Source organism: Sprattus sprattus (assembly GCF_963457725.1).
Source record: "Sprattus sprattus genome assembly, chromosome: 21".
In the NCBI taxonomy this organism is placed as follows: Eukaryota; Metazoa; Chordata; class Actinopteri; order Clupeiformes; family Clupeidae; genus Sprattus; species Sprattus sprattus.
Genome location: NC_137919.1, coordinates 11,377,720 through 11,401,446, shown reverse-complemented (window position 1 = coordinate 11,401,446; position 23,727 = coordinate 11,377,720). Strand labels below are relative to the sequence as shown.

The 23,727-nt window shown below is 39.6% G+C and overlaps 1 protein-coding gene and 1 long non-coding RNA gene across 2 annotated transcripts; both read left to right on the top strand.

Moving 5' to 3' along the window:
- Positions 1–2,258: 2,258 nt before the first annotated feature.
- Positions 2,259–18,894, top strand: LOC308382115 (basement membrane-specific heparan sulfate proteoglycan core protein-like; the record flags this gene model as incomplete). The annotated part of the gene is made up of 18 exons (XM_080859808.1): positions 2,259–2,283; positions 3,019–3,306; positions 6,451–6,726; positions 6,811–7,083; positions 7,322–7,654; positions 7,749–8,027; positions 8,412–8,657; positions 8,728–8,847; positions 8,931–8,958; positions 9,218–9,327; positions 9,410–9,454; positions 9,865–9,954; positions 10,061–10,123; positions 10,254–10,337; positions 14,389–14,469; positions 17,843–18,088; positions 18,199–18,312; positions 18,788–18,894. 18 exons carry the CDS (start codon positions 2,259–2,261, stop codon positions 18,892–18,894), a joined length of 2,808 nt encoding a protein of 935 aa, XP_080715934.1.
- Positions 18,895–19,847: 953 nt separating this feature from the next.
- Positions 19,848–23,443, top strand: LOC308382465. Its single transcript, XR_013969057.1, has 3 exons — positions 19,848–19,948; positions 23,166–23,222; positions 23,347–23,443. It is a non-coding gene; the product is annotated as an uncharacterized lncRNA (long non-coding RNA).
- The last annotated feature ends 284 nt before the right edge of the window (positions 23,444–23,727 follow it).

The following is a 23,727-nucleotide window of genomic DNA, read 5'->3' as shown; positions in this document are numbered from 1 at the left end:
TATTTTTCTGGCACCCCAGCTGCCGGAAAAAAACCGTTTTTTTACGATTTTTTTTTTTACAGTGTAGCTGATTGCTTCAAACGAGTGGGAGGTGAAACTGAGCGATACATCCTGTGTTGAAAGTAGCCGTGTTGGAAAGTGCTACCTTCAGAAACTGCAGCAGACTAAAGTCTCACAAAAATAAAACATACACACAACATTAAAAACATCCAGTATGCACAAACACATCAAATCTAAGACAAGATACAGTACATGCATTAATCCATTACAGCTAGATGAGACGAAATGCATTCACACGTACAGGGCCTCCATTAATTGTGCAACCAGGTCTGTGGTTAACAAGCAGACAACTACTCAGAAGGAGAAAGGAAGTTTAGACACACAGAGAGAACAGCATGGGACCAAGTCTACTTTTACTGCTGCTCCGTAAGTCTGACACACATACTGTTTATACTTATGCGAGTGTATGTTGAAATAAATTAGTATTTAGTATAGTAAAGTATATGTATACATGTAGTGTTTTTGTGTAGATTGCTTGTATTTTTGATTATATGCTCTGACTTGTTGAGGGCTTTGTTGTGAAAGAGGCTGATTGTCATGAATTGTAAAGTTCACTGTTGAGATGACTGTAATGCAACAGACTGAGTTTACATGACTTGTGTAGATGATTAGGATCTCTCACTAAACAGCCCGTAATATTAATGTGTGTCTGCATCACATCCGTCTCTCCTGTTTGTTTCTGATAATAATTGAAAACAGGGTAGTTCCCAAATAAGATGGCTTAGATCAAACTCATGTTAAAGAGCAACTTGGCAGAAGGCCATCTTTAAACTGTAATGATTGTATGATTGCAAACGATTGCAACTTCTTGCACTGAACAGCTATGGCTCAGATGAGAAATTCAGAAACTGTACATGTGAGTGAGCTACGGGTCAGATTCATGAGTTTGTTTTTGTTGAAAACCTGCTCAGCAATTGCTCAATGACTTCTATGAGTATGCTGGACCAGTCAGGCTGTTAACTCCAACTCTGTGATGAGTTTTGGACATAATGCAATGTGTCCTAACATGCTCAGTGGAGCAACTGTGAGCATGTTTGTCTAGTCAGGATGAGAGAAGTAAGGATGTGTAACTACAGGGTGTGGTGATTAACGGGTAGTTAATGACATGAGAGGGCTGAACAGTTTGGCTTAGAGTATACTCAATTGGAACAGTTCACTATCAAACCACTGAGTGGACTGTGTAGAGCAGGTGCTAATGTTAAATCAGATGAGGCTGCAGTTTTGGTCAATCTGTTTGTATGCCACAGCAGGTAAGGGGCAGAGATGATAGAGACCTCTGTGTGCCAAATCCTTTATGGCGAAAGAATAATGCAAGTAAGGGTTAATGGCCGACGAGCTGTGCAGTTCTACAAAGTTAATGGACGCTGCGGGGCAAAGAACTCCACGACGCGCAGCGGAGTGGAGTTGCTCCGCGGAGTGGAGTCCATTAGCTTTGTAGAACTGCACAGCTCGGATGCCGTTATCCCGCTTATCTCCCGTTTACAACATCCAAAAATGTTTTTATTATTATTATTATTATTATTATTATTATTATTTAGAATTTCCTTTATCTTTAGGAAACTTAATATGCATAATAACCTGATGAATTCTTGATTTGAAGCCTAGTGCTTCCGTTAGAGAAAGTAGTGCCTGGAACAGGCTGTTTAAAAAAAAAAAAAAAAACGTTACGTTGGTTGTCAATGGTAACCATTCAATAGCATTGATATGGAACTGCGATTTAACTTTTCTACTGGGACTCAGCCAAGGTGTGCATCTATACGAACTTATTGTACACCCCATTAGCCAATCAGAAAACATTATTTCGTTCCACAGGGAGATAAGGAAAGAATAATGCATGGAAAGAATAATATAGGTCTATATGTAAATAATGAACTGTATCATAAAACCTGAAAATGTTGCAACTGAACAGCAGTGACAAGTGTATACGTACAATGGCATGTTTAGGTGCTCTTTAGATGAGAGAGAGGGAGATCGGGAGAGAGAGAGAGAGAGAGAAAGAGAGAGAAAGAGAGAGAGAGAGAGAGAGAGAGAGAGAGAGAAAATATCCATATTGAACATTTCTACTGCCTTCCTATTTAATCACTATTCCTGCCTAATTTCTGACGATTAAAATGATCAGCCTTTCCTCTGTGTGTTCTTCTTATGACTAATATACTTAATTCCTCCTCTCCGCTAAATCCTGTCCTTTCAAATCAGTCATGCGGGCAGAAATCACCTTCGCAGGTGAGTAGAGGTTTAAATTATTATGTTGATCCTGTCTACCTATTATCAATATCAAATGGAATATCTCACTGAAGGAGAAATTAGTCTTCACTTTTTCTTTGTCCTTCATCTTTTTCCTATATACGTAAGCACATTCTCCAATTCAGTTATATCAATTTTTTTTTTTCTTCTGATGTGTTGTACTGTGTTGTGTTATGTTGTGGTGTGCTGTGGTATGGAGTGGTATGGTGTCTTGTATCGTGTTGTGTTGTGGTTTGGTGTGTTGTATTGTGTTGTGGTCTTGTGGTCTTGTGGGTTGTTGTGCTGTGTTGTGTTGTGTTGTGTTGTGTTGTGTTGTGTTGTGTTGTGTTGTGTTGTGTTGTGTTGTGTTGTGTTGTGCTGTGCTGTTGTGGTATGATGTGGTGTGCTGTGGTATGATGTGTTGTGTTGTGGGGCGCTGTGGTATGATGTGTTGTGTTGTGGGGCGCTGTGGTATGATGTGTTGTGTTGTGTTGTGTTGTGTTGTGTTGTGGTGCGCTGTGGTATGATGTGTTGTGATGTGTTGTGTTGTGGTGCGCTGTGGTATGATGTGTTGTGTTGTGTTGCGATGTGTTGTGTTGTGGTATGATGTGTTGTGGTGCGCTGTGGTATGATGTGTTGTGTTGTGTTGTGTTGTGGTGCGCTGTGGTATGATGTGTTGTGGTGCGCTGTGGTATGATGTGTTGTGATGTGTTGTGCTCCATTGTGTTTGTACAGAGCCATACAAGGCTGTTCTGACCCTGGAACCCAACTGGACACAGATCTTTGTGGGAGAGCCAATCTCACTCACATGTAGCACAGGGGGAGAGAATGCTTATGGAACTTATTACAGTTGGCATAAGACTGACAAAGAGGGAGGTGAATCTCGTGAAATAGTTAAATGGACAAAAAATAAAAGTCATACAATCAGTTCTTCAGTGGAGACTGACAGTGGGACCTTCACCTGTGTAATAAGTCATGATGGTTCATACTTCAAGAGTAATGCCATCAGCTTGACTGTGAAAAGTAGGAGCTTTTCCATCAGTCTCCATTTTATCAATAGGTTATATCTTGGGTGACTCAGTACCTTTATTGGTTGTTACATTATGTTGGTGGTTTTTAAATATGCAGGCCTTATCATAATGGACTATGATATTTCTGTTTGTCTAATCTTAGTTCCAGATTCCAGACAGTTTGGCATCAAATTAGCTTAGCCCATGCTTGTTTTATCCAACAATCCCACTTAACTTCACACAGAAGCTGCATGTGAAACACATGAACATGATGTAGTTCTGAAGCTTCATGTTAAACACATGAACACAATGTTTTTTTTAAGCACAGCTAAGCTATCACAGTGCCTTGTCAGCTTGTACTGAAATACTTGACAAAAGCACAAATCCACACACAACTGGATCTAATTTCTCTGCGGGCCATATTTGCTAACTACTAGCTACTGGGTTAATTATCCAGGGCCCGTGATCCAGGTCTGGTTGAATTATTTATCTACCATGGCTTTACTGCAGTGCACATGCTGTCTGCCACAGTCAAACCCTATTTAAATCATCATGCTAACTAAATAACAGTCCAACAGTTGCAGACCTCTGCTGGAGAGACAGTCACCCTGAAGTGTGTGATAGATTTTCAAAGTGGGTGGGAATAAAGGTGTAATAACGAGTGATAGTGAGTTATAACAGCAACTCCAGCTTATCATTACAGTGCAGATACACTTGAACTATCAGTGCAGTACAAATATCTGACTAATGTAGCTATAATGTATGGCAGAGACTAACAGCAGGCCATTAAGGAGTAGCAATGCTATACTCCTCACTTTAAGCAGAGAGTGCAAGTGTGTTTTTTCCTTTCTTCTGTGGATTAGGCTACACTGTAAAAAAACTGCCATCGTTTTTACAGGAAAATTCTGGAAGCTGAGTTGCCAGAGCAATCCTGTAAAGAATACATCCACCTGTAAATCTCTTTACAGTGCAGCATGTACATTTAACATTTTAAACCTGTATATTCAACATTGGATTTTTGCAGTATTTACGTCACTGTTATGTTGTATTGGACAAGTTTGTTCAGTAAATGTAACATTTTAAGCCTGTATATTCAACATTGAACTTTAGCTATATTCACATCACTGCTATGTTACACTGTAAAACAAATCTTGTTGTTTTTACTGGAAAAAACTGGCAGCTGTGGTTTCCAGAATAATTCAGTAAATAATACTGCCAAATCGTAACCATCTTCACAGAGCAATATGTATCTTAAACAGTTTATAATGTATAATATTACATTGTAAACCAGTACATTTAACATTGGATTTATGCTGATTTTGCATGACCATTATGCTATAAAACCAGCTATTTCAGTAAAATGTACATCCAGTTGATGTCTATTGTACATCAAATCCCCTTCAATTTCACTGAGAAATACCAAGCAAACAACATTATTTAACTGCTTAAGTCTCAGTATAACACTATTATTCAACTGTTTATTCATGCAGATCCCCTTAAAAGTTCTTTACTAAATAAGATATTTTAATGTATATATACACATATGTATGTATAACAGTTGGGAACAGCGAGGGTGCAGCAGGTGTGCTTAAACCTGGGCCCGTGGTTCTTGGGGGCCCATAGACAGTATGTCTAAATAGATGCCATCACCCTCTTATACTGCGTCTGACAGAAGTCTATGACTCCAGTTTCAGCAGCATAAATACAGAGAAGTCTTTGTAATGCATTTAGAGGGGGTAATGCTAGCTATAGACTTGAAAAGGTAAACGTATCTACATCATGGTAGGTATTATTTGTGGTAAAAAAAAAGTAACAATCTACAACAAAATGATATGCTTATCTTATATACTCTATAGAAACTATTAAAAGAAGATTAAATGAAATGAACAAGTTCTTATAGTCTTTGGTATTTTTGTCATTTAAAGATTTGCAATGATTTCTGGGTAATATGTATGTTGTTGTCAGGTGACGAGACAATACGATATAGCTAGTTTAGACGCAAAATCTGAAGCAATCATTGCAAATCTAAAAATTACAAAAATACCCGTTACGCATATCATTTCTTTTATAGATTGTTACTATTTTCCCCACAAATAATACCCACCATGATCGAGAAAACTTTACCTTTTCAACGGATTATATATCATTTGCAACCTTTTAAAATAAAAACATCAGGTCTTCACTGGACACAACTGTGTTTGAGTGGTGGAAACTGGAGTTAGAGAATTCTGGGGGGAAGGTTATGTGCCCCCAAGTGCCACTGCTGCACCCACTTCAATTAAGTACCTGGTCCAAACTGTTATTAATCCATTTGTATACATTATGTTATAAAGAACTTTATAGGGGAATCTGCATTGAAAATTAGTTAGGATAACAGTGTTATAATGATGCTTAAGCGTTTCTCAGTGAAATTGGATGGGATTTCATGTACTATATAGACAACAACTGGATGTACATTTTACTGAAATAATTGGTTTTTATAGCATAACGGTTATGCAAAATCAGCATAAATCCAATGTTAAATGTACTGGTTTACAATGTTATGTTCTGTGAAGATGTTTATACGGTTTGGCCGTATTTTTTACAGAATTGTTCTGGCAACTCAGCTGCCAGATTTTTCCTGTAAAAACAACAACAAAGAAATACTTTAAAATTAACAGTTGTATTTCGTTTAGTATTTTAACACCACCATGTTGTAATTAAAACTGCATTGCATTGCCTCTTGTAATACAGTTTTTCATCCTGAAAATTACAGCCATATGTCATTTCTAAAAATAAATATGCATAATCTTACTTTAAAATTAACATTTATATTTCGTTAAGTATTTTCACACCACCAGGTTGTAATTTAAACTGCATTGCATTGCTTCTTGTATTACAGTTTTTCTTTGTGTAAATAACATTTTTATAAAGAAATATGCATATTCTTACTTTAAAATTAACATTTATATTCCGTTTAGTATTGTACCAAAAAATGTTGTGAAATAAGCAATACTCTATTGTATTTCTATTTACAGTTTTTTGATGACATGATTTTACGCCATTCCACTGTGAATTTTAAGGTCATTTTTTACAGTGTAGCAACATGATGGTTACCAATTTCAGTGATTTTATCAATTTAAAATTGTGATGAAATTATGTGTCCAATGCAATTCAGAGGGAAGGCCAACACCTTTATTAAGTTTGGACAGAGACCCAGTGTTCACAGGAAACACAGTTACCCTGAGATGTGACATGGGCCAGTCTACTGGATGGAGATTCTACTGGTACAGAGACACACAGACCTCTGATCCTGTGGCCCAGACTGATGGAAACTCCTACAGCATCATCCCTGTTAAAGTCTCTGATGGAGGACAGTACTGGTGCAGAGCTGGGAGAGGAGACCCAGTCTATCACACACAGTACAGTAATGAGGTGTGGCTGAAGGTCAAAGGTGAGTTTTTAGGATCTGTAGTGCCTTTCTTTTTAAACTGTAAGCATATGCAACTGTATCACACTGCGGTTATTATGTCTGCAGTAAATCCCAAAGCCATTGCAACCCCTCTGTCCAACTGGACAAACATCTTCATTGGTGAGACGCTCACTCTCAGATGCAGCATACACGGGGAAGAACACAATGACTGGCTATACAGCTGGTATAAGAATGGAACTTCTTTCGAAAATCAACAGCAAAATTACAAAATATATTTTGCTAGTGAGTCCAACAGTGGGGACTACACCTGCAGAGGAACACAGAGGAGAGACTCACAGACATCAGAGACCAGTGAGGCTGTCAGAGTTACAGTATCAGGTGGGGACACATTTATGTTCAGAGAATGCTGTCAATATCTATGGTTAATAAATGCAGCACAGCTACATAACTTCATGTGTGAACTTGGGTTTGAACTTTTGTACTATCAGTAGACCTTATTCTTCTTTGATTTATGTATTTATGTATTGATCTATTTTGAAGTACTCAGACTATTACATGAATGTCTAAGACATGGTATCCAGTCTTTTGGTTAAAACCATTTGCTAATCACGAACAGAAAAACCAAATCCAGTTCTTAGAGAACCATCACAGACCTGGCTGACTGAAGGAGACTCAGTGACTCTGAGCTGTGAGGTTAGAGGCTCCACTACAGGCTGGAGATTCCACTGGTACAAGACTGCCCCCTACAGTCCTGGGTTGGTATACGTATTACTTGAGAACAGGGGATATTATCTACAGCTGGTCTCAGACAGCATCAGAGGAGCTGGAGGCTCCTACACTCTCAGCCCAGCTGCTCTTAGACACACAGGGGTTTATGTGTGCAGAGGAGAGAGAGGAGAGCCAGCCTATCACACAGAGTATAGCCAACCTCAGCCACTCTGGGTCACAGGTGAGGTACTCCTTTACAACTGTTGATGTGTTTTTAAATTAACCCTGCTCTGAACAGGGTCTTTCAGAGTGTCTCATGTTTCCTTTTGTTTTAGGTCTTTCTCCTCCATCCTCTGTGGTTGTCAGTCCCAATACAAATCAACACTTTACATCTGATTATCTTGCCCTGAGCTGTGAGAGGAGTGGGAACTCAACTGGATGGAGGTTGATATGGTTCACGAAACGGACATTGCGTGAAATGTGTCCCTTTCAATGGAAATTAGAAACAGGATCCACCTGCATCACCGGATCAGCATCTCAATTAGACAGTGGAGTTTACTGGTGTCAGTCTGAGTCTGGAGAGCAAAGTAACCATATCAACATCACAGTGCATTGTATGTAAACCATTTTTTTAAAGAAGTAAATGAATATTCTATATGTAGTTCATTTTCAGAAAGTATGAAACAGTTACTTAAGTACTGTCTCTCATATTAGTGCCATGTTGAAACTCTGTATTTGATCAGCATAATCATCAATATGTTTTGCTTGCCATAGTAACATTTACACCGATATATGATGTTTGTTTCTGCACACTGTACCATTGTTGGAATTGTAAAAACACTACTACAGTCCGATAAATGAATTAAAACATGAATTAACTGTCATTGATAGATATAATATTAGGGTACAAGTGCAAATACATACATATGTATGTAGTCTTGTGTTACAATTAATATGAATTTGTTGTAAAGAATTGAATCCATCATGTCACTATGTAGATGGTGATGTGAGCCTGGAGAGTCCTGCCCATCCTGTGACTGAGGGAGATCCTCTAACCCTGCGCTGTAGATATCGTAGACAGCCATCAAACATCAGTGCTGACTTCTATAAAGATGGGACACTCCTCCAGACCTCCACCACAGGGGAGATGACCATCCCTGCAGTCTCAAAGTCAGATGAAGGAGTCTATAGGTGCAGGAACCCAGAGAAAGGAGAGTCACCACAGAGTTGGGTCACAGTCAGAGGTAAAACTATAATCAATAAAACTAATCTCATATAACCACAGATGCTAATATAATTCACGTATCTTATCAGTTTCAGTCTCATATTCTGGATCCTCTAAACTGGCAGTTGTGGGTGTAGTTGTTGGAGTGATGATCATCTTTATCATAGGCACAATACTGTCCCTGATGTATTGTTTCAAAAAGAAGAAAGGTAAAGTCTCTCTCATCCTCTCCAAATACTGTAGTCCTCTAAAGTTGAGCTCAAATTTTGATGTTTTGTTTGCTATCTCACAGCAAGACCCGGCCCACAAACACCATTACCGTAAGTCTACACAAACACCATTACCGTAAGTCCACACAAACACCATTACACAAGTCCACACAAACACCATTACCGTAAGTCAACATTTACCCACACAACTTTCCAACACACACTCAACTTTCAGACTGTGGTTACTGAGCCTAGAAGGGTCATAGATTGTTTCCCCAGATGGCTATCAGAATGGAAGGCCAGCCAAGTTAGCTATTCTCCACACCTTTCTCATTCAGATGCATTTAAAAGGTGAATTCTTCACTTGCAGATCTTTGTCACCATGGAGTGGCCAGCAACAACAGAACACCAGTCACAGTCCAGACAAGAGCCTCTCTGCAGGACATGAAGGTCGGCAGGGATATGAACCATTACACAGCGGTCCGTTACGGTCCCTGGTTACGTGTCCCTATATACATACATTCATGACTCTATAATAACTTTTTTTTGTAATTATGAACAGCAAGCGTGTATGACACCATCAATACAGCTGAACGGTATGAGGAAGGTAAAGTGCACTTTTCTTCTAATGAACACGCAAATTCAGTCCTGTCTCCTAATAATGACACTGTAGAGGATCAAGCTAATTCAGTCATGTCTCCTAATAATGACACGGTAAAGGATCAAGCTAATTCAGTCATGTCTCCTAATAATGACACGGTAAAGGATCAAGCTAATTCAGTCCTGTCTCCTAATAATGACACAGTAAAAGATCAAGCTAAGTCAGTCCTGTCTGTTAATAATGACACTGTAAATAATAAAGCTAATTCAGTCCTGTCTCCTAATAATGACACAGCCTTTCATTGCTGATATAAGCATTGCTTTGATAATCTCACTGTCTATGCTGAATAATAGTTTAATGGAATACACACTAACTGTTCATGTAAACAACTGAAGGCTTCTTGTGTTCTGCAGGAGACGACGCCACAACTGGACCGAGTGACGTGATCTATTCCACAATTGATCAAAAGAGCACAAGTGAGAATGTCAAAAAGAAGAAGGAGAAAAGTAATGTTTCAATTTTCAATTTTACAGAATACACAAATATATTGTATTAATAATACCTTAAATAAACAGATGCCTGGCTTCATATTGTATAACTCTATGACTACAGGAGATGGAGGTCAATCAGAGCCTGAAATATTGTACTCAGAGCTCAAAGCAGTGAAGACTGCAGGTAAGATAAGAGACATTCTCATTACTCTCTCCAGCCCAACAGCTATGCGTATGTAAACTGATCTGAATCCAAATATGTTATATGAAACGACACCAACAACAGTCATTTCTCCTTTGGATGCTTCCTATAGGAGAAGAGGAAGCTGAACAAAGTGAGCCCACTTATGCCCAGGTTATTGGAAAGAGAGTCAAGGGTACAGAAAATAAGTCTATCTGTCTCCCACACCCCCTGCTTTGCATCTGACTGTGATGTATCTCTATGGGTCTATACATTTGTAATGTATTTCTATGTGTCTATTTATCTGTGATGTATCTCTACTTGTCTATACATCCGTAATGTACCTCTCTAATGTGAGTCTTATCAGCCAGTCATGTTTCTCCTCTGTCTCTTGAGAATACCATCTATGTCATCATTCAGGACTATTTATTCAGTTTGATCTGTCTGTCTATCTGTCTATCTGTCTATCTATTTATCTATCTGTCTATCTGTCAGTCTGTCTGTCCATCCCAAATATTGCTTCATATGTTACAGGTGTCTAAGGGTGTACAACAGACATCTCTAGTGGGAGGATGTCTAAGGGAGTTCAACAGACATCTCTAAGATGGAGGAACATGGAGCAAAAAAAAAAGATTTTTATAACCATGTTCTATATGTGGAATATTTTGATATAAAAGGCATCAGTCAAAGTCATCTTGAATGAAGACAAATATAGTTACATAAAATGTATGTGCTTATGACTTAAAGATGTTTTATTTTTTTGCATAAATATACGGTATGTAGGCCTACTGTTTAATCTGTTTAAATTAAGGATATCTGTCTATTCAATTTTAAGTGTTACATTTTTAAAAAAAATCCTTTAGAGTTTATTTGGCTACAGCTGTAAGGATTGATTGTTACAAGCTTTTTTGCTCTGAAGAGTGTAACAAGTGTTTGAAACCACAGCTCCAGGAGGAAGTCAATCCCTAACAGAGTTTCATCGTTTCTGCAACGCTACCTGCACAAATTGAGCAGATACATAGAGATAAACACAAGTTAATATGTTTTTGTTAAATTAATGTCTGGCTATTGTAGTGATATGTTAAGTTGCTAAGGGCCTGCTTCTAAGATTCATGATTAAATGTCACTTTCTTTTTTAAATGATACTTTTTACGCTTAAAGGCACCCAGTGCAACTTTCGAGGCTTAAAAATAAACATTCAATTTCTAGTCTTTTTTACACGTAGTAAGTTTCAATAACTCCGTACCATTACATACCGACATTCAAGCAGCAAAGATGAGACGTCGTTGTGTGGTGAGAACTGATAGAAAATCGATAACAACAACAATCGCCGCCATTTTCTTTATTTTTTTTAACCTGCAATAAATAAAGCAGGCTTCCAGTCAATGGAAAAATGGCTTCTCCCCACCAGCGATTGTTGTTGTTTACGATTTTCTATCAGTTCTCACCACACAACGACGTCTCATCTTTGCTCCTTGAATGTCGATATGAAATGGTATGGAGTTATTGAAACTTACTACGTGTAAAAAAGACTAGAAATGGAATGTTTATTTTTCATTGAATGTTTACATAAAGTTGCACTGGGTGCCTTTAACTGTTTAGTGTCTCATCCTGAGATGTGTGTATTGTGAAGCAGATTATGAGCTTTACAGCTGTGTAAATGATTGACAGATGTGTAAATGATTTTGAAAGTATGTGTTGGGATCATCAGAGAAGCCCATTGACAAAAGCTAAGCGAGCTGATTGACATAAGCAAGGTTGACTTTTGCTCTTGTAGTGAATATTCTGATGCTTTATTGCAGTGAGCTGTGTACCTGAAAAGGATTGATGAAATTGATTTGATCAAAAATGGTTTATTATGTGATATCATTCAGTTAAAGAAAACTAACAAGTCCTACCACTGACCAGTATGACACCAACCGTGTGAAAAAGCAATGCTGTTAAATGATATCAATCCTGATAAGTGTAATTGCCTGGTGCTGTTCAACTGTAGCTATATTCAGTGTACAATAAAACTCTGCATATTCAACACTGTTATTACAATAGTTTAAACACTTTATTGGATGGGACCATATAGGCTCAGAAATGGTTTTGAAATCAACTCCTAGAGTTTTAGTGTAAGTCTCCCAGGGGCAGGTGTGACTTTGTCACTAAATGTGGCACTAATAGTTCTTCATGTGACTAGAGTTCCCAGTCTGAATCATGTCATGTCATCATGCAGGGATCACACTGACAATAACGGAGTGGCAATGCGGAATGAAGCCTACAGATCATAATAATTCCATCAGTCCAAACTAATATCATGTTGATTAGCAGTAATTGCTATTAAATGAATATTTCTGGTTTGGTTTGGTCAGGATGCCTGAAATGTTTCTAGGATACGTTCATAGTAACTGACATTGATGAACAAACAATGTTAACTGCTTTTCTGCCCAACCATAGCAATTAACATAGCACTGCCACAGATGTGATCTCCACCTAAGATCCCTACCTCCAATAACACAGATGTTCAATTCTCCTCCATTTTTCTTCTTAAGGAGGGATTTGAGTTGGATGAGAGAGTTGAAATTCAGTAATGCCTTAACCCCTCCCCCCAAGTCCACTTTTACCATGGATGTCTCCAGACAGATGTCACCATCGTCTGTTCATTTAGGGCTAAAGTGGTCCTGACTATCGCTTTTATGAGTCAGAAGAACCCCTTAATGAACATGATTCTGTGCTCTTCCTCCATACCTTCTGTGCCACTACATATACAGAAGCAATTTCAAATAGGTATGTTACAGCTATCTCAATGTTTGCAATACTGGAGCACTTCATAATACAAACATTAACACCCTGTAAGTTTCATGTGAGGGCATCAGCGGGTGGGATTGCAGATGGGATTTTTGAACTGGGGGGGACGCTAACATTTTTTAAACGTTATTTACTGATGATTGTCGCCTTACGTAGGGAGAGTGGTGGGGACGGATCAGGGTCATTAAGAATCGTCCCCAGTGCTATCTGCGCCCCTTCGAGGGCAGGCAGGTACAGTGAGAGAAGAGTGACAACAGAGCTGTGGTTTGGCACTTCCTGTTGGAGCTCAGCACAGTGTGTGCAGGAGGGGGGCTCAGGGTTTCCTGTGTGGACTGAGAGACATGAACAAAGAAGAGTAGCAAAATACCCTCTAGTGACCTCGGCCCTAACTACCTCACCACTCACACACTCACGCACACCAAACACACACACACACACACACACACACACACACACACACACACACACACACACACACACACACACACACACACACACACACACACACACACACACACACACACTCACACACACACACACACACACACACACACACACACACACACACACACACACACACACACACACACACACACACACACACACACACACACACATGCTAACGCTGTGCACCAAGGAACTGTAGGATGACATTACCTAGTATCTTCTCTAATGCTGGAAAAATCAGAAATGCAAACTGAACCACTGCAATGTAACCAAAACTACCCAAATGACAGTTTAAATGTTTGTTTGTGGACTTCAATGACGGAAGTCACGAATGGAAATGTCATGATGCCATCGGCAACACATTTTGCATCAGAGCATACACCATGGCAACCACTATTGTCTTCCAATGAACAGAAATGCATAGCATGAAAGACGTAATGCATTACTATACACAGACAAACGGCAGATTTGTGCATTAGGTAAACAAACATACACATACACTCACACACATGTGCACACAGCCACTCACGCACACACATTGACACACACACAGGCAAACATGCGAACGCTAACACACACACACGCGCGCGCGTGCACACATGCACACAAACACACACACACACACGCGCGCGCACAAACAGACACACACACACGCACACACAAATGCACACACACACACGCACACATGCGCACGCATCACACACACATATTGCTGGGTGAAACATGGACACTCCTCCATGATTGCAACATTTGATGCCCTCCCCTTCCTCTTTCTGGTGCTTCCAGTGGACAAAGCATTAAACCACGAAACTAAACTGAACAAGTATTATCTGTGATTACTTTCACTGTCTCAAATTTCAAATCATATCAGCATATCAACCCCAATTTTCCTGTTTGTAGAGTTTGGGGGTGAAAAAGCAACCTTGGAAAAACTCGCTCAGCTTTTTGTCCATAGGAAGGAAGGAACAGACAAGCACTTTACATTTATTTTTTCACTTTTTCTTGATTTTCATTTTTTCATTTTACAGCTGTTCACTTAGGGTGTGAACCTTTTGGAGTGCAGAAGATGGAAGGCAGCATGGACACAAGATACCTGCTGCTGTTGATACGTGAGTTTCACCTGAGACAAAGGGATCCACTGTATGTGGATGTCTCTGTGTGTGTATGTGTGTGTGTGTATCATTTGTGTGTGTGTGTGTGTGTGTGTGTGTGTTTCATTTGTGAGTGTGTGTGTGTTTCATTTGTGTGTGTGTGTGTGCTTCATTTGTGTGTGTTTGTGTGTCTGTGTTTCAATTGTGTGTGTGTGTGTGTGTTTCAATTGTGTGTGTTTCATTTATCATTTGTGTGTGTGAGAGTGTGTGTGTGTGTGTTTTATCTGTGTGTGTGTGTGTGTGTGTGTGTGTGTGTGTTTCACTTGTGTGTGTCTGTGTTTTATGTGTGTGTGTGAGAGTGTGTGTGTGTGTTTTATCTCTGTGTGGGGGTGTGTTTTATCTGTATGTGTGTGTGTGTTTTGAACATGTTGGTTGGACGTACATGGTGCTTGTACGTGATCTGTGTGTGCATGTGTGCATGTGTGTGTGTGTGTTTTATCTGTGTGTGTGAGTGTGTTTTATCTGTGTGTGCCTGTATGCATGTGTGTGAGGGTTTGTGATCCATGAATAGTTTTTTAAGGCTGTCATTATGTCATTATGTGAGCGAGCACAAACTGTCTGACTGTAGTTACATGATCTTTTTTTTTTAACTTTCTTGAGAGTACATGGTGGTAGTAGCTATGTGTGTACCCTATTTTGTAAAAAGGTTTCGAGTCACTGCAATGTGCTGAAGCGCTCAGAATTCAGAGGAAAAGCATCAGTGATGTTCAGTGTGTGCGTTTGTTTGTGTGTGTGTGTGTCACAAGTGTTGTGATGTCCATCTCTCTTTCAGTTTGGAGTTCACACATCTACTTAGGGAATGCTGAAGGTGATGCCTTTTTAATACCTCTATTCTTTACGTGCCATGTGACTAGAAAGCGACCATTTTTTCTACTCTGACCTCTTCATAGAAATCCGTGCCTTATAATGAATTATTAGCATTTAATTGTGTGTGAGATTCATGTTTTTGCTCGATTTTGTGTGTTCTGTTAGGCGATGCTGTTTCATGCACTGTCTAGTTATGTCTTGCTGCTATATCTGCACAGACACATTAAAAGTTGTTGTGACTTTGGAGCCTAAAAGGGACATTAGTGGTGGTTGCCATACACCTAGTCAAGTCATCTAATTTGTCAGCAACTTTGTAACAAACACAAACAATGTGCATGAATGTATACATAGTAGATGCAGAGAGACCAAAACCTGTTGTGAGTCTGCAGTATAATTGGACAGAAGTCTTCCATGGAGAGACAGTCACCCTACGATGTGACATCAAGACAAAGGGAAACACTGACTGGGACTTCAGCTGGTACATAAAAGGAAGTTCTCTGTCTGGAAATCAGAATGTGCACACATTCACTGCTACGTCTGGATACAAAGAAGAGTTCACATGTAGGGGGACACAGAAAAGCGTCCAAATGGAGTCAGACATCAGTGAACCTTTCATTGTGAGCATATTCGGTGAGTTTCACTTACAACTAAAGTTTAGTCATAGTCATAGGTTCTCAGATATTGCTCAACATGACTGAAGAACCGCTGGCCAACAGGTAATAGCCTTGGAATGTCTTTGTGGCTATCTGCCCGACAAGTTTTCTTATTACGTTTTCTTAACACATCTTACCAATAGCAGTCGCCGAATTTCCATAACCTTATAATATGAATAGCCCTCCGTTGCAAATGGGCAGGTCATTACTGTAAGAGCTGAAACCTCAGACTGAAATGTGCAAGAGTTTAGTTATACTATCCTTACAGAGTGCTAATTTCCTTTTTAGCTTCACCGTATATATTTGAAGTAGTTAAATATTCAAGGTTTCTGTGGGTGTTATTTGTATGTCTCTAGGACTAAAACTTCTGCGCTTCAAAGACAATTCCCCACAATACCACAATATTCCCCACTGGACCATGTCACCCTTAAAGTTACAGGGCATTATCCTTCCCAATGTTTTATTTTAAGCAGAAAGACCAACAGCAGTTCTTAAAGGACCACCACAGACGTGGTTTACTGAAGGAGACTCAGTGACTCTGAGCTGTGAGGTTAGAGGCTCCACTACAGGCTGGAGATTCCAGTGGTACAAGACTGCCCCCTACAGTCCTGAGTTGGTATATGTGTTACATGAGAGCAGAAGATATTATCTACAGCTGGTATCAGACAGCATCAGTGGAGCTGGAGGTTCCTACACTCTCAGCCCAGCTGCTCTTAGACATTCAGGGGTTTATGTGTGCAGAGCAGAGAGAGGAGAGCCAGCCTATCACACAGAGTTCAGCAAGGCTCAACCTCTTTTTAGAACAGGTGAGTTCCAAGCACCATCTTCAAACAAGTCTGTATATTTAATTTATATATAAATATTTTTGTGTTCTTCCTAGCTAATTATGACATTATTATGGTCAACTAACTCCACAAACATTGGGTGTAAATGGGGAACAAAGGCAATGCTTCCATTTGGTCTTGCCCATCTCAGGTCTGTCTACAGCCTCACTGGTCATCAGACCCAACAGAACCCAGCACTTCACGACCGCGTCTCTGTCACTGAGCTGTGAGGTCCAGGGAAACTCTACTGGATGGAGACTGAGGTGGTTCACAGGCAGAGGAGGGGAATCAAAGTGTTCCACTGACTGGAGATCAGAAACAGGATTCACATGCAGCATCAGCTCAGCATCATTATCAGACAGTGGAGTTTACTGGTGTCTGTCTGAGTCTGGAAAGCAAAGCAATCCTGTCAACATCACAGTGCACAGTGAGTGTAAACAGGCATCATTTAATAATGTAGGAACATGTGTAGTATTGCTTGTTTTTAGTGTCAGATTGTGGACCACAGCATGCGGGACCTCCATGTGGTACTGCCCAATTGCTGACAACTGACAGCGTACTGGTGTCAGTCAGACTGCATGTACAGTCACATTGTCAACATTACAATGCACAATAAGAAGTCAACATATCTATTGTATAATGTGTGTCCACGATCCAATTAATTATATTTGAACTCAGTATCAGAAGGATTGTCTTCCATTACTTGCTAGTATAATTTGGTTGAATAATAAAGACATGTAAATAACAACATATAGACATGTAAATAATTACAAACCATGTGAGTAACTGTCATCAGGCCTTCAATCATCCCAGTCACCCAGGTACATGAGTGCCACTTCAGAATTGAGCCACCCGCTTGAGATGTTCCTTTATATGTCCTTTAATACAAACATAAAGCACAAATGTTTATTGACAATGACTTTTGCAGTTAAAATGCTGTCTGATGCATTCTCTTTGAAAAAAACACCCATGCAGTGCTTTGTGTAGTTATCATTCCATGTAGCACGTAGCATGTAGCTTTGAACCCATTCCTTTCTGTTTGCACAGATGGTCCGGTGATCATTGACAGCCCTGCCTACCCAGTGACTGAGGGGCACCCCCTGAGTCTGCGCTGCATATATCGCACCCCCCCATCCGACTTCCACGCTGATTTCTTCAAAGACAGATCACCTCTGAAAAATCATACAAGCGGAGAAATGACCATCGCTGCTGTCTCAAAGAAAGATGAGGGCTCCTACCAGTGTGAGAATGGACTTAAAGGAATGTCACCTGAGGTCTGGGTGACAGTAGAAGGTGAAGCCTCAAAAATCTGATTCTGAAAAAAAAGCTGAAAAGTTAGATGACACCAATGTTTCCTTGTAGACCGTTGTGACAAGTGTAATATTTCTGTGCCTCATTCTCAGAGTATGGATCCTCTAAGATGCTAGCAGTTGGTGTTGGCATTGGCATGGTACTGGTGGCTGTCTTCATTTTGGTCATAATGCTGGTCCTGCTGTTTTACTCCAAAAAGTTTAAGGGTAAGAGCAACAATTGTTATCAGTTTGCAGGGCAAAGATTACAGCTAGAATAATGCGGACAGATGATTTCATAAGATAGATATTAAAAAAGATAATTTCACAAACAGTCTGATATTTATCTCTTTTCAGGTTTACATGAACATACAGCAACTTTGTGAGTTCTTCTTTCATGTCCGTGTGTCCGTGTGTCCGTGTGTCCGTTTGTCTGTCTGTCCGTCTGTCATGTCATAATTTATTCTCTATCATTGTTTCATTAAGTCTGTTCACTTATTTCTCTACAGTTTATATTGAACATTGTTGTCTCTTTCTAGTGGCCAGAGCACCAACCAGAGTTTAAACCAGCGCCTGAACCAGAATCAGCAGGGATTTACTCATATGCAGAGTGGTCAGTTTGTTGAATACAAATACAGCTTCGTAAAATATATGGCTTGAAAAGAGTATCTCTAGGTCCATTATCACTTTCTTATGATTGCAGCCGCCGCAGACGTGTACACCACAGTCAACATGCAAAACCAAGGGGAGGGTATGATGCAATCTTTAATGTGCTACGCTTGCTTGTGTCCATGGCTGAAGCATGGCTGAAGCACAATATGAATGGAATATATTATTATATGTTATACCACGGGTAGATGGAATCCGGCATTCTAATTGTGAGTCACGGGGTGTGCTATATTCAACGATATAGTAACTGTACGACCTGTTTTCATCTACCTGAGCGTTCCATATCAGTGCGCACTCAAAAAAAAAAATCTAACCAAGATGGCGACGTGTTGTGGGGAATGTAGTGGGGAATGTTTCATGTGAATTAAGCTATCTACACGACTGTTTATATGTCTACATTGACTCGGTTAGTTGTTTCTGTGCTACACGAATGTTGCAGAGTATTGTAAGTCTTAACTGAAAGTCTCGAATATTATTTGTAGGTGACTGCTAACGCTTAGACCAAAAATCCATTGAAACACACGTAGCTCTCACGCGCGAGTTAGTGGTGATATCCAAATCAATATAAACAGATATTAACAAAGTTGAAAGTGTCCCATTGTAGTTTTTGTTACTTCAATGGCAACTTTATAAAATGAGCAATGTGAATGAATGAAATGGTGCGAGATCAATGTTGATCTCCTAGCTAATCATCAACAAACGTTTTGTGCTAGGTTAACAGACGTGAAGTTCCCAATGCTATTTGTCTGTTGCATAGCAACAGCCACACAAAGGGGGACTATTTTGTCTTGGCTACTGAAATACAATACACAATGTTTGGTGGCTAGATTTTTTTTATAATTTAATTTTACTTAATATTTATAAAGTCGCTGGCAACCGTGTTATAAAAGCAATAAGGTACTCGAGTCAGTACGGTATCGTCAATAATGTACTTGTTCGAGGGTTTGCCGGCCCTCCGCTGCGCTTTGGGCCTAACAACACCCTCGAACAAGTACATTATTGACGATAACGTACTGCCTCTCGAACCTTATTGCTTAATTACTCACCAGATGAGGCTCATATAGTCACTATCATTTGTGTTACTCACCAGATGAGGCTACTGCCGGATCTACAGCAGGATCTGCAGATGATTTGACATATGCTCAATTCGAATTGAAACACATACAAAACAAGCAGAGGTTCAATAACGACAATGGTAAGTTAGATATACAATAACTATTTCAAATTCACTATTAAAAACACTGTCCCTGTACTTCTATTATATATTGAATGTGAAAAGCAATTTCTACAATTGTAAACTCTCCCTTGAAGACAGGAGATTGGAGCTCAACAATAGAAATAATGTGTTCAAAACAGCGGAAGCAGAAAATATCACAGATGACAGCAAACTCTGACTGCCTCTCTCTCTCTCTCTCTCTCTCTCTCTCACACACACACTTACCCTCTCTTTATCTCTCTCTTTCTCACACACTTCTTCTCTCTCCCCCTCTTTCTCTCTCTCACACACAGACACACACACATACAAACACACACACACACACACACCACCATCATCACCAACACTGCTAACCACAACGACATGCTTCATTCCAGGCCTTCATTTTACAAAAAGTTCTTCTTGTTCATTTGTAATCAATTCCACAATTTTTGTGTTGATAGTTGATGGTGGATTTTACAATACAGTTTTTTCCTATCGTTTTAGTCAATTTACCTAAACCATGTTCACATTCCCAAAACACTTAACACATTGAGCATACCAGTAGAACATGTGAACCAAACTGTGGATACTTGCCCCTATGCTTAGATACAAATGCTGGCAATGACACCTTCTTCCAAAATTCATGGATATCTGTCCCAGTCAATGTTCACTCCCGGCAAAACGCTGTGCAACTACAGCATATTTTACCAATGTTTAGATACTCTGTTCAAAACAGTTAACTTTCAGTTGAAAACCTAACTTATCAGTAATTAAGATCACTGTAGGTGAAAAGATGCTGCATTTGGACTGACAAATGAAGTTATATGTTTGAATAAGAAAAGATATTCTTATTTTAGCAGATAGTTTATTTATTTTATTTTAATTATTATTATTTTTGTTTTCCTGTGCACCATAGTTCTTGGTGAATTGGCATGGAATTCCTTTTTTGAAATACAGCTAGACAGGCAGAATTTACAGTAGCAACTTTAGTGATTGTATGGGATATTGTGGCCTTTCACAACTCCCGCCAAGTCACAGGGTGGTTTGCAGAGCATCCTAGGATGGTGTCCCTATTCCTTCCGCCGTACTCTCCTTTCCTCAGCACCATTGAGATTTTTTCTCGCATGGAGATGGAAGGTCTATGACCAAGGCCCACAGGACCAGATGTCACTTTTAGAGGCAATTGCTGCTGGGTGTATGGACATAGCCCCCGAAGCATCCAGGCCTGGATAAGGCATGCACAAAGATTTTATCCATGATGAATGGCAAGAGAAACCATATGTTACGATGTTGACGAAAATCTGTTGTGTTTGTGATTTGTTTCTTGATCAAATATTACGTAATTTCCCCCCCAAAAAAAATCTTATTTTAGGTTTCTGATAAAACAGTAATTTACTGTATTTGCAATTACAGTAAAGTACATTTACAGCACTTGTCAATTGTGACATCTTTTGTGAGAGGGAAACCGACATATGAACACTGTCAGCAGATTCTTGGCTTGGATTGACATATTTCAGCATTTTAGAATTATTTGTTTACTGTCATGTTACAAATTGTATTACTGTAGTCCAAAGAAGTGTTTGTCTGTGTTTTTTCTCTTCAAGATGTTAGTGTTTTTTAGGTCATTGTTTTCTGAGAGGAAACATGTGTTAAGTTATGGCAGCATTGGTTGTGGTGTGGTTGTTGTAGTGCATTTTGCACCAAAGGTTAACAGATATGCAGAGGTGTGTGTCTCTAGAGCCCACTGTGTTAAGTGATAGGGAAAAGTAACCATGGTATGGGTACATGACCGAAAACGATAGGAAAAAACTGTAATAACCTGGGTACTGTTCGGCGACGCTCGCTAAGCGGTTTAGCGAACTAAATTCCAGGCAAAAAAAAGACAACATCCCTTTAGCGAGTTCGCTGAAGCTACTTTTTATTAATAACCATGGTAACCAATCGCTTAGCACTAACCTGCTCCAGGGCAGGCTAACCCAAGTTTAGCTGGCTAAACTTGCCACACCCACGCCAAAAGGAGGGATCCCATTGAGTCATATTGTAGTTTGATTAGTGTAGGAAAAGTTATTTGCGATCGCCAAGAAGATCCATTTTTCCATCATGATGAGTTCTTGTATGAGCGCTACCGATCCACCCGACAAGGAATAATTAATTTAGAAGACCTTCTCGAGTCATTTATTGCATACACCACCGTAGATCATTGCATGTCTTCACTTTCTGTAATGTCGGCGATGCACCCATAATTATATGACATTGGTACAGTTGATAAACCCGAAATAACTTTAATTCGCAGCCTGAGACGTGATTTTTAGTTTGCACATGAATAGCCTAACGTTTTCTTTGATCCCAGGAAATTTGAGCACAACCCATCTCCATTACGGAGATATTGGCGAAAGTTGTTTAAGATCTTGTCCCACAATCACGATGTTATTAACCATACGTCATCAACAAATGCAACATACATCATTGCAAACGTATAGTTTTGCAAACGTGTCTAGTTTTTGTGCAGTAGCCTAGTTAATAAAGTCTACAAGCACAATGGAAAAGATATCACAAGTTAGACAGCCTAAAGACAGTTTCTTATATCGCTGTCACAGACAAGGCAGTGTTAAATTTTGACATGATTATGGTCTTGAATTCTTCATAACGCGTTCATGGTCATATCCTGCCTTAGCGGAGAAAAAAATGAGTCTTTTTCTTTGAGTTTAGACTTTTGTTCGGGAAAAGAAAATCATGGTTTTGGTGATCGACCTATCCTGCCTTTTGAAGCAGACGTGCACGCGCAATTTAGCTGATGATTTTATCCTGGGACAAATTAACGAGAGGTTAAAATAAATTAGCGCCCGTCGCCAGACGGGCTTGGCCTGTTCTCAATTAGCGAGCTAGTTAATCTCCAGTCGCGAGCTAAATTAATTATCTTAGCTTCAGTTGTACGCCGAACAGGGCCCTGCTCTTACGGTCATATTGTCAACTAGTTGCTGTTTACAGTGGGTTTTTTTTTCATTCTTATGGTCATGCTGTCAGTTAGTTGTTGTTTATGGTGTTTTTTCATTCAGTGCTGTCTACGTTCCTGAAAGCTAGAATGTTGTCAACTAGTCTCTGTTTGCAGTGTTTTTTTCATTCAGTACTGTCTCTGTTCCTTTAAGCTACCATGTTGTCCACTAGTTGTTGTTTACAGTGGTTTTTCATTCAGTATTGTCTCTGTTCCTTAAAGCTGGCGATGTGACCTATGCTGAGGTCAATGTTCAAGCAAAGCAGCTAAACACCAACGGTGGGTCTCTCTTTATTCAGCATTGCTCAGTGATAGCATATGGCATTTCATAGCTTTGTAATATTCTCACTGTATGAGAGATGAATCTCTGCTACTATCATTTACTTAAAATGTTTTTGAACAGATCTCTGAAGCTGGACCATGTTCTCATTCAGTGGCTATATAAAGGCGGAAAGGCAAAAAGTCAAGACAAAGATCAAGACTGTGAAGGCAAAAATGCCAATGTTATTTTAAAAGTTTAAAAAATTGTAATTTACAGAAATTCTGTTAAGAACATACATTTTACACTATGATGAATCAGAAAGTATCCAACACACACACACACACACACACACACACACACACACACACAGGCCTGGAGTTACTGAGTGATTGAGATCTTTGAGTGTGATGCAAGAGACAGACTCAACTGCTGCAGGCCTTGGTGTTGGACACACACACACACACACACACACACACACACACACACACACACACACACACACACACACACACACACACACAC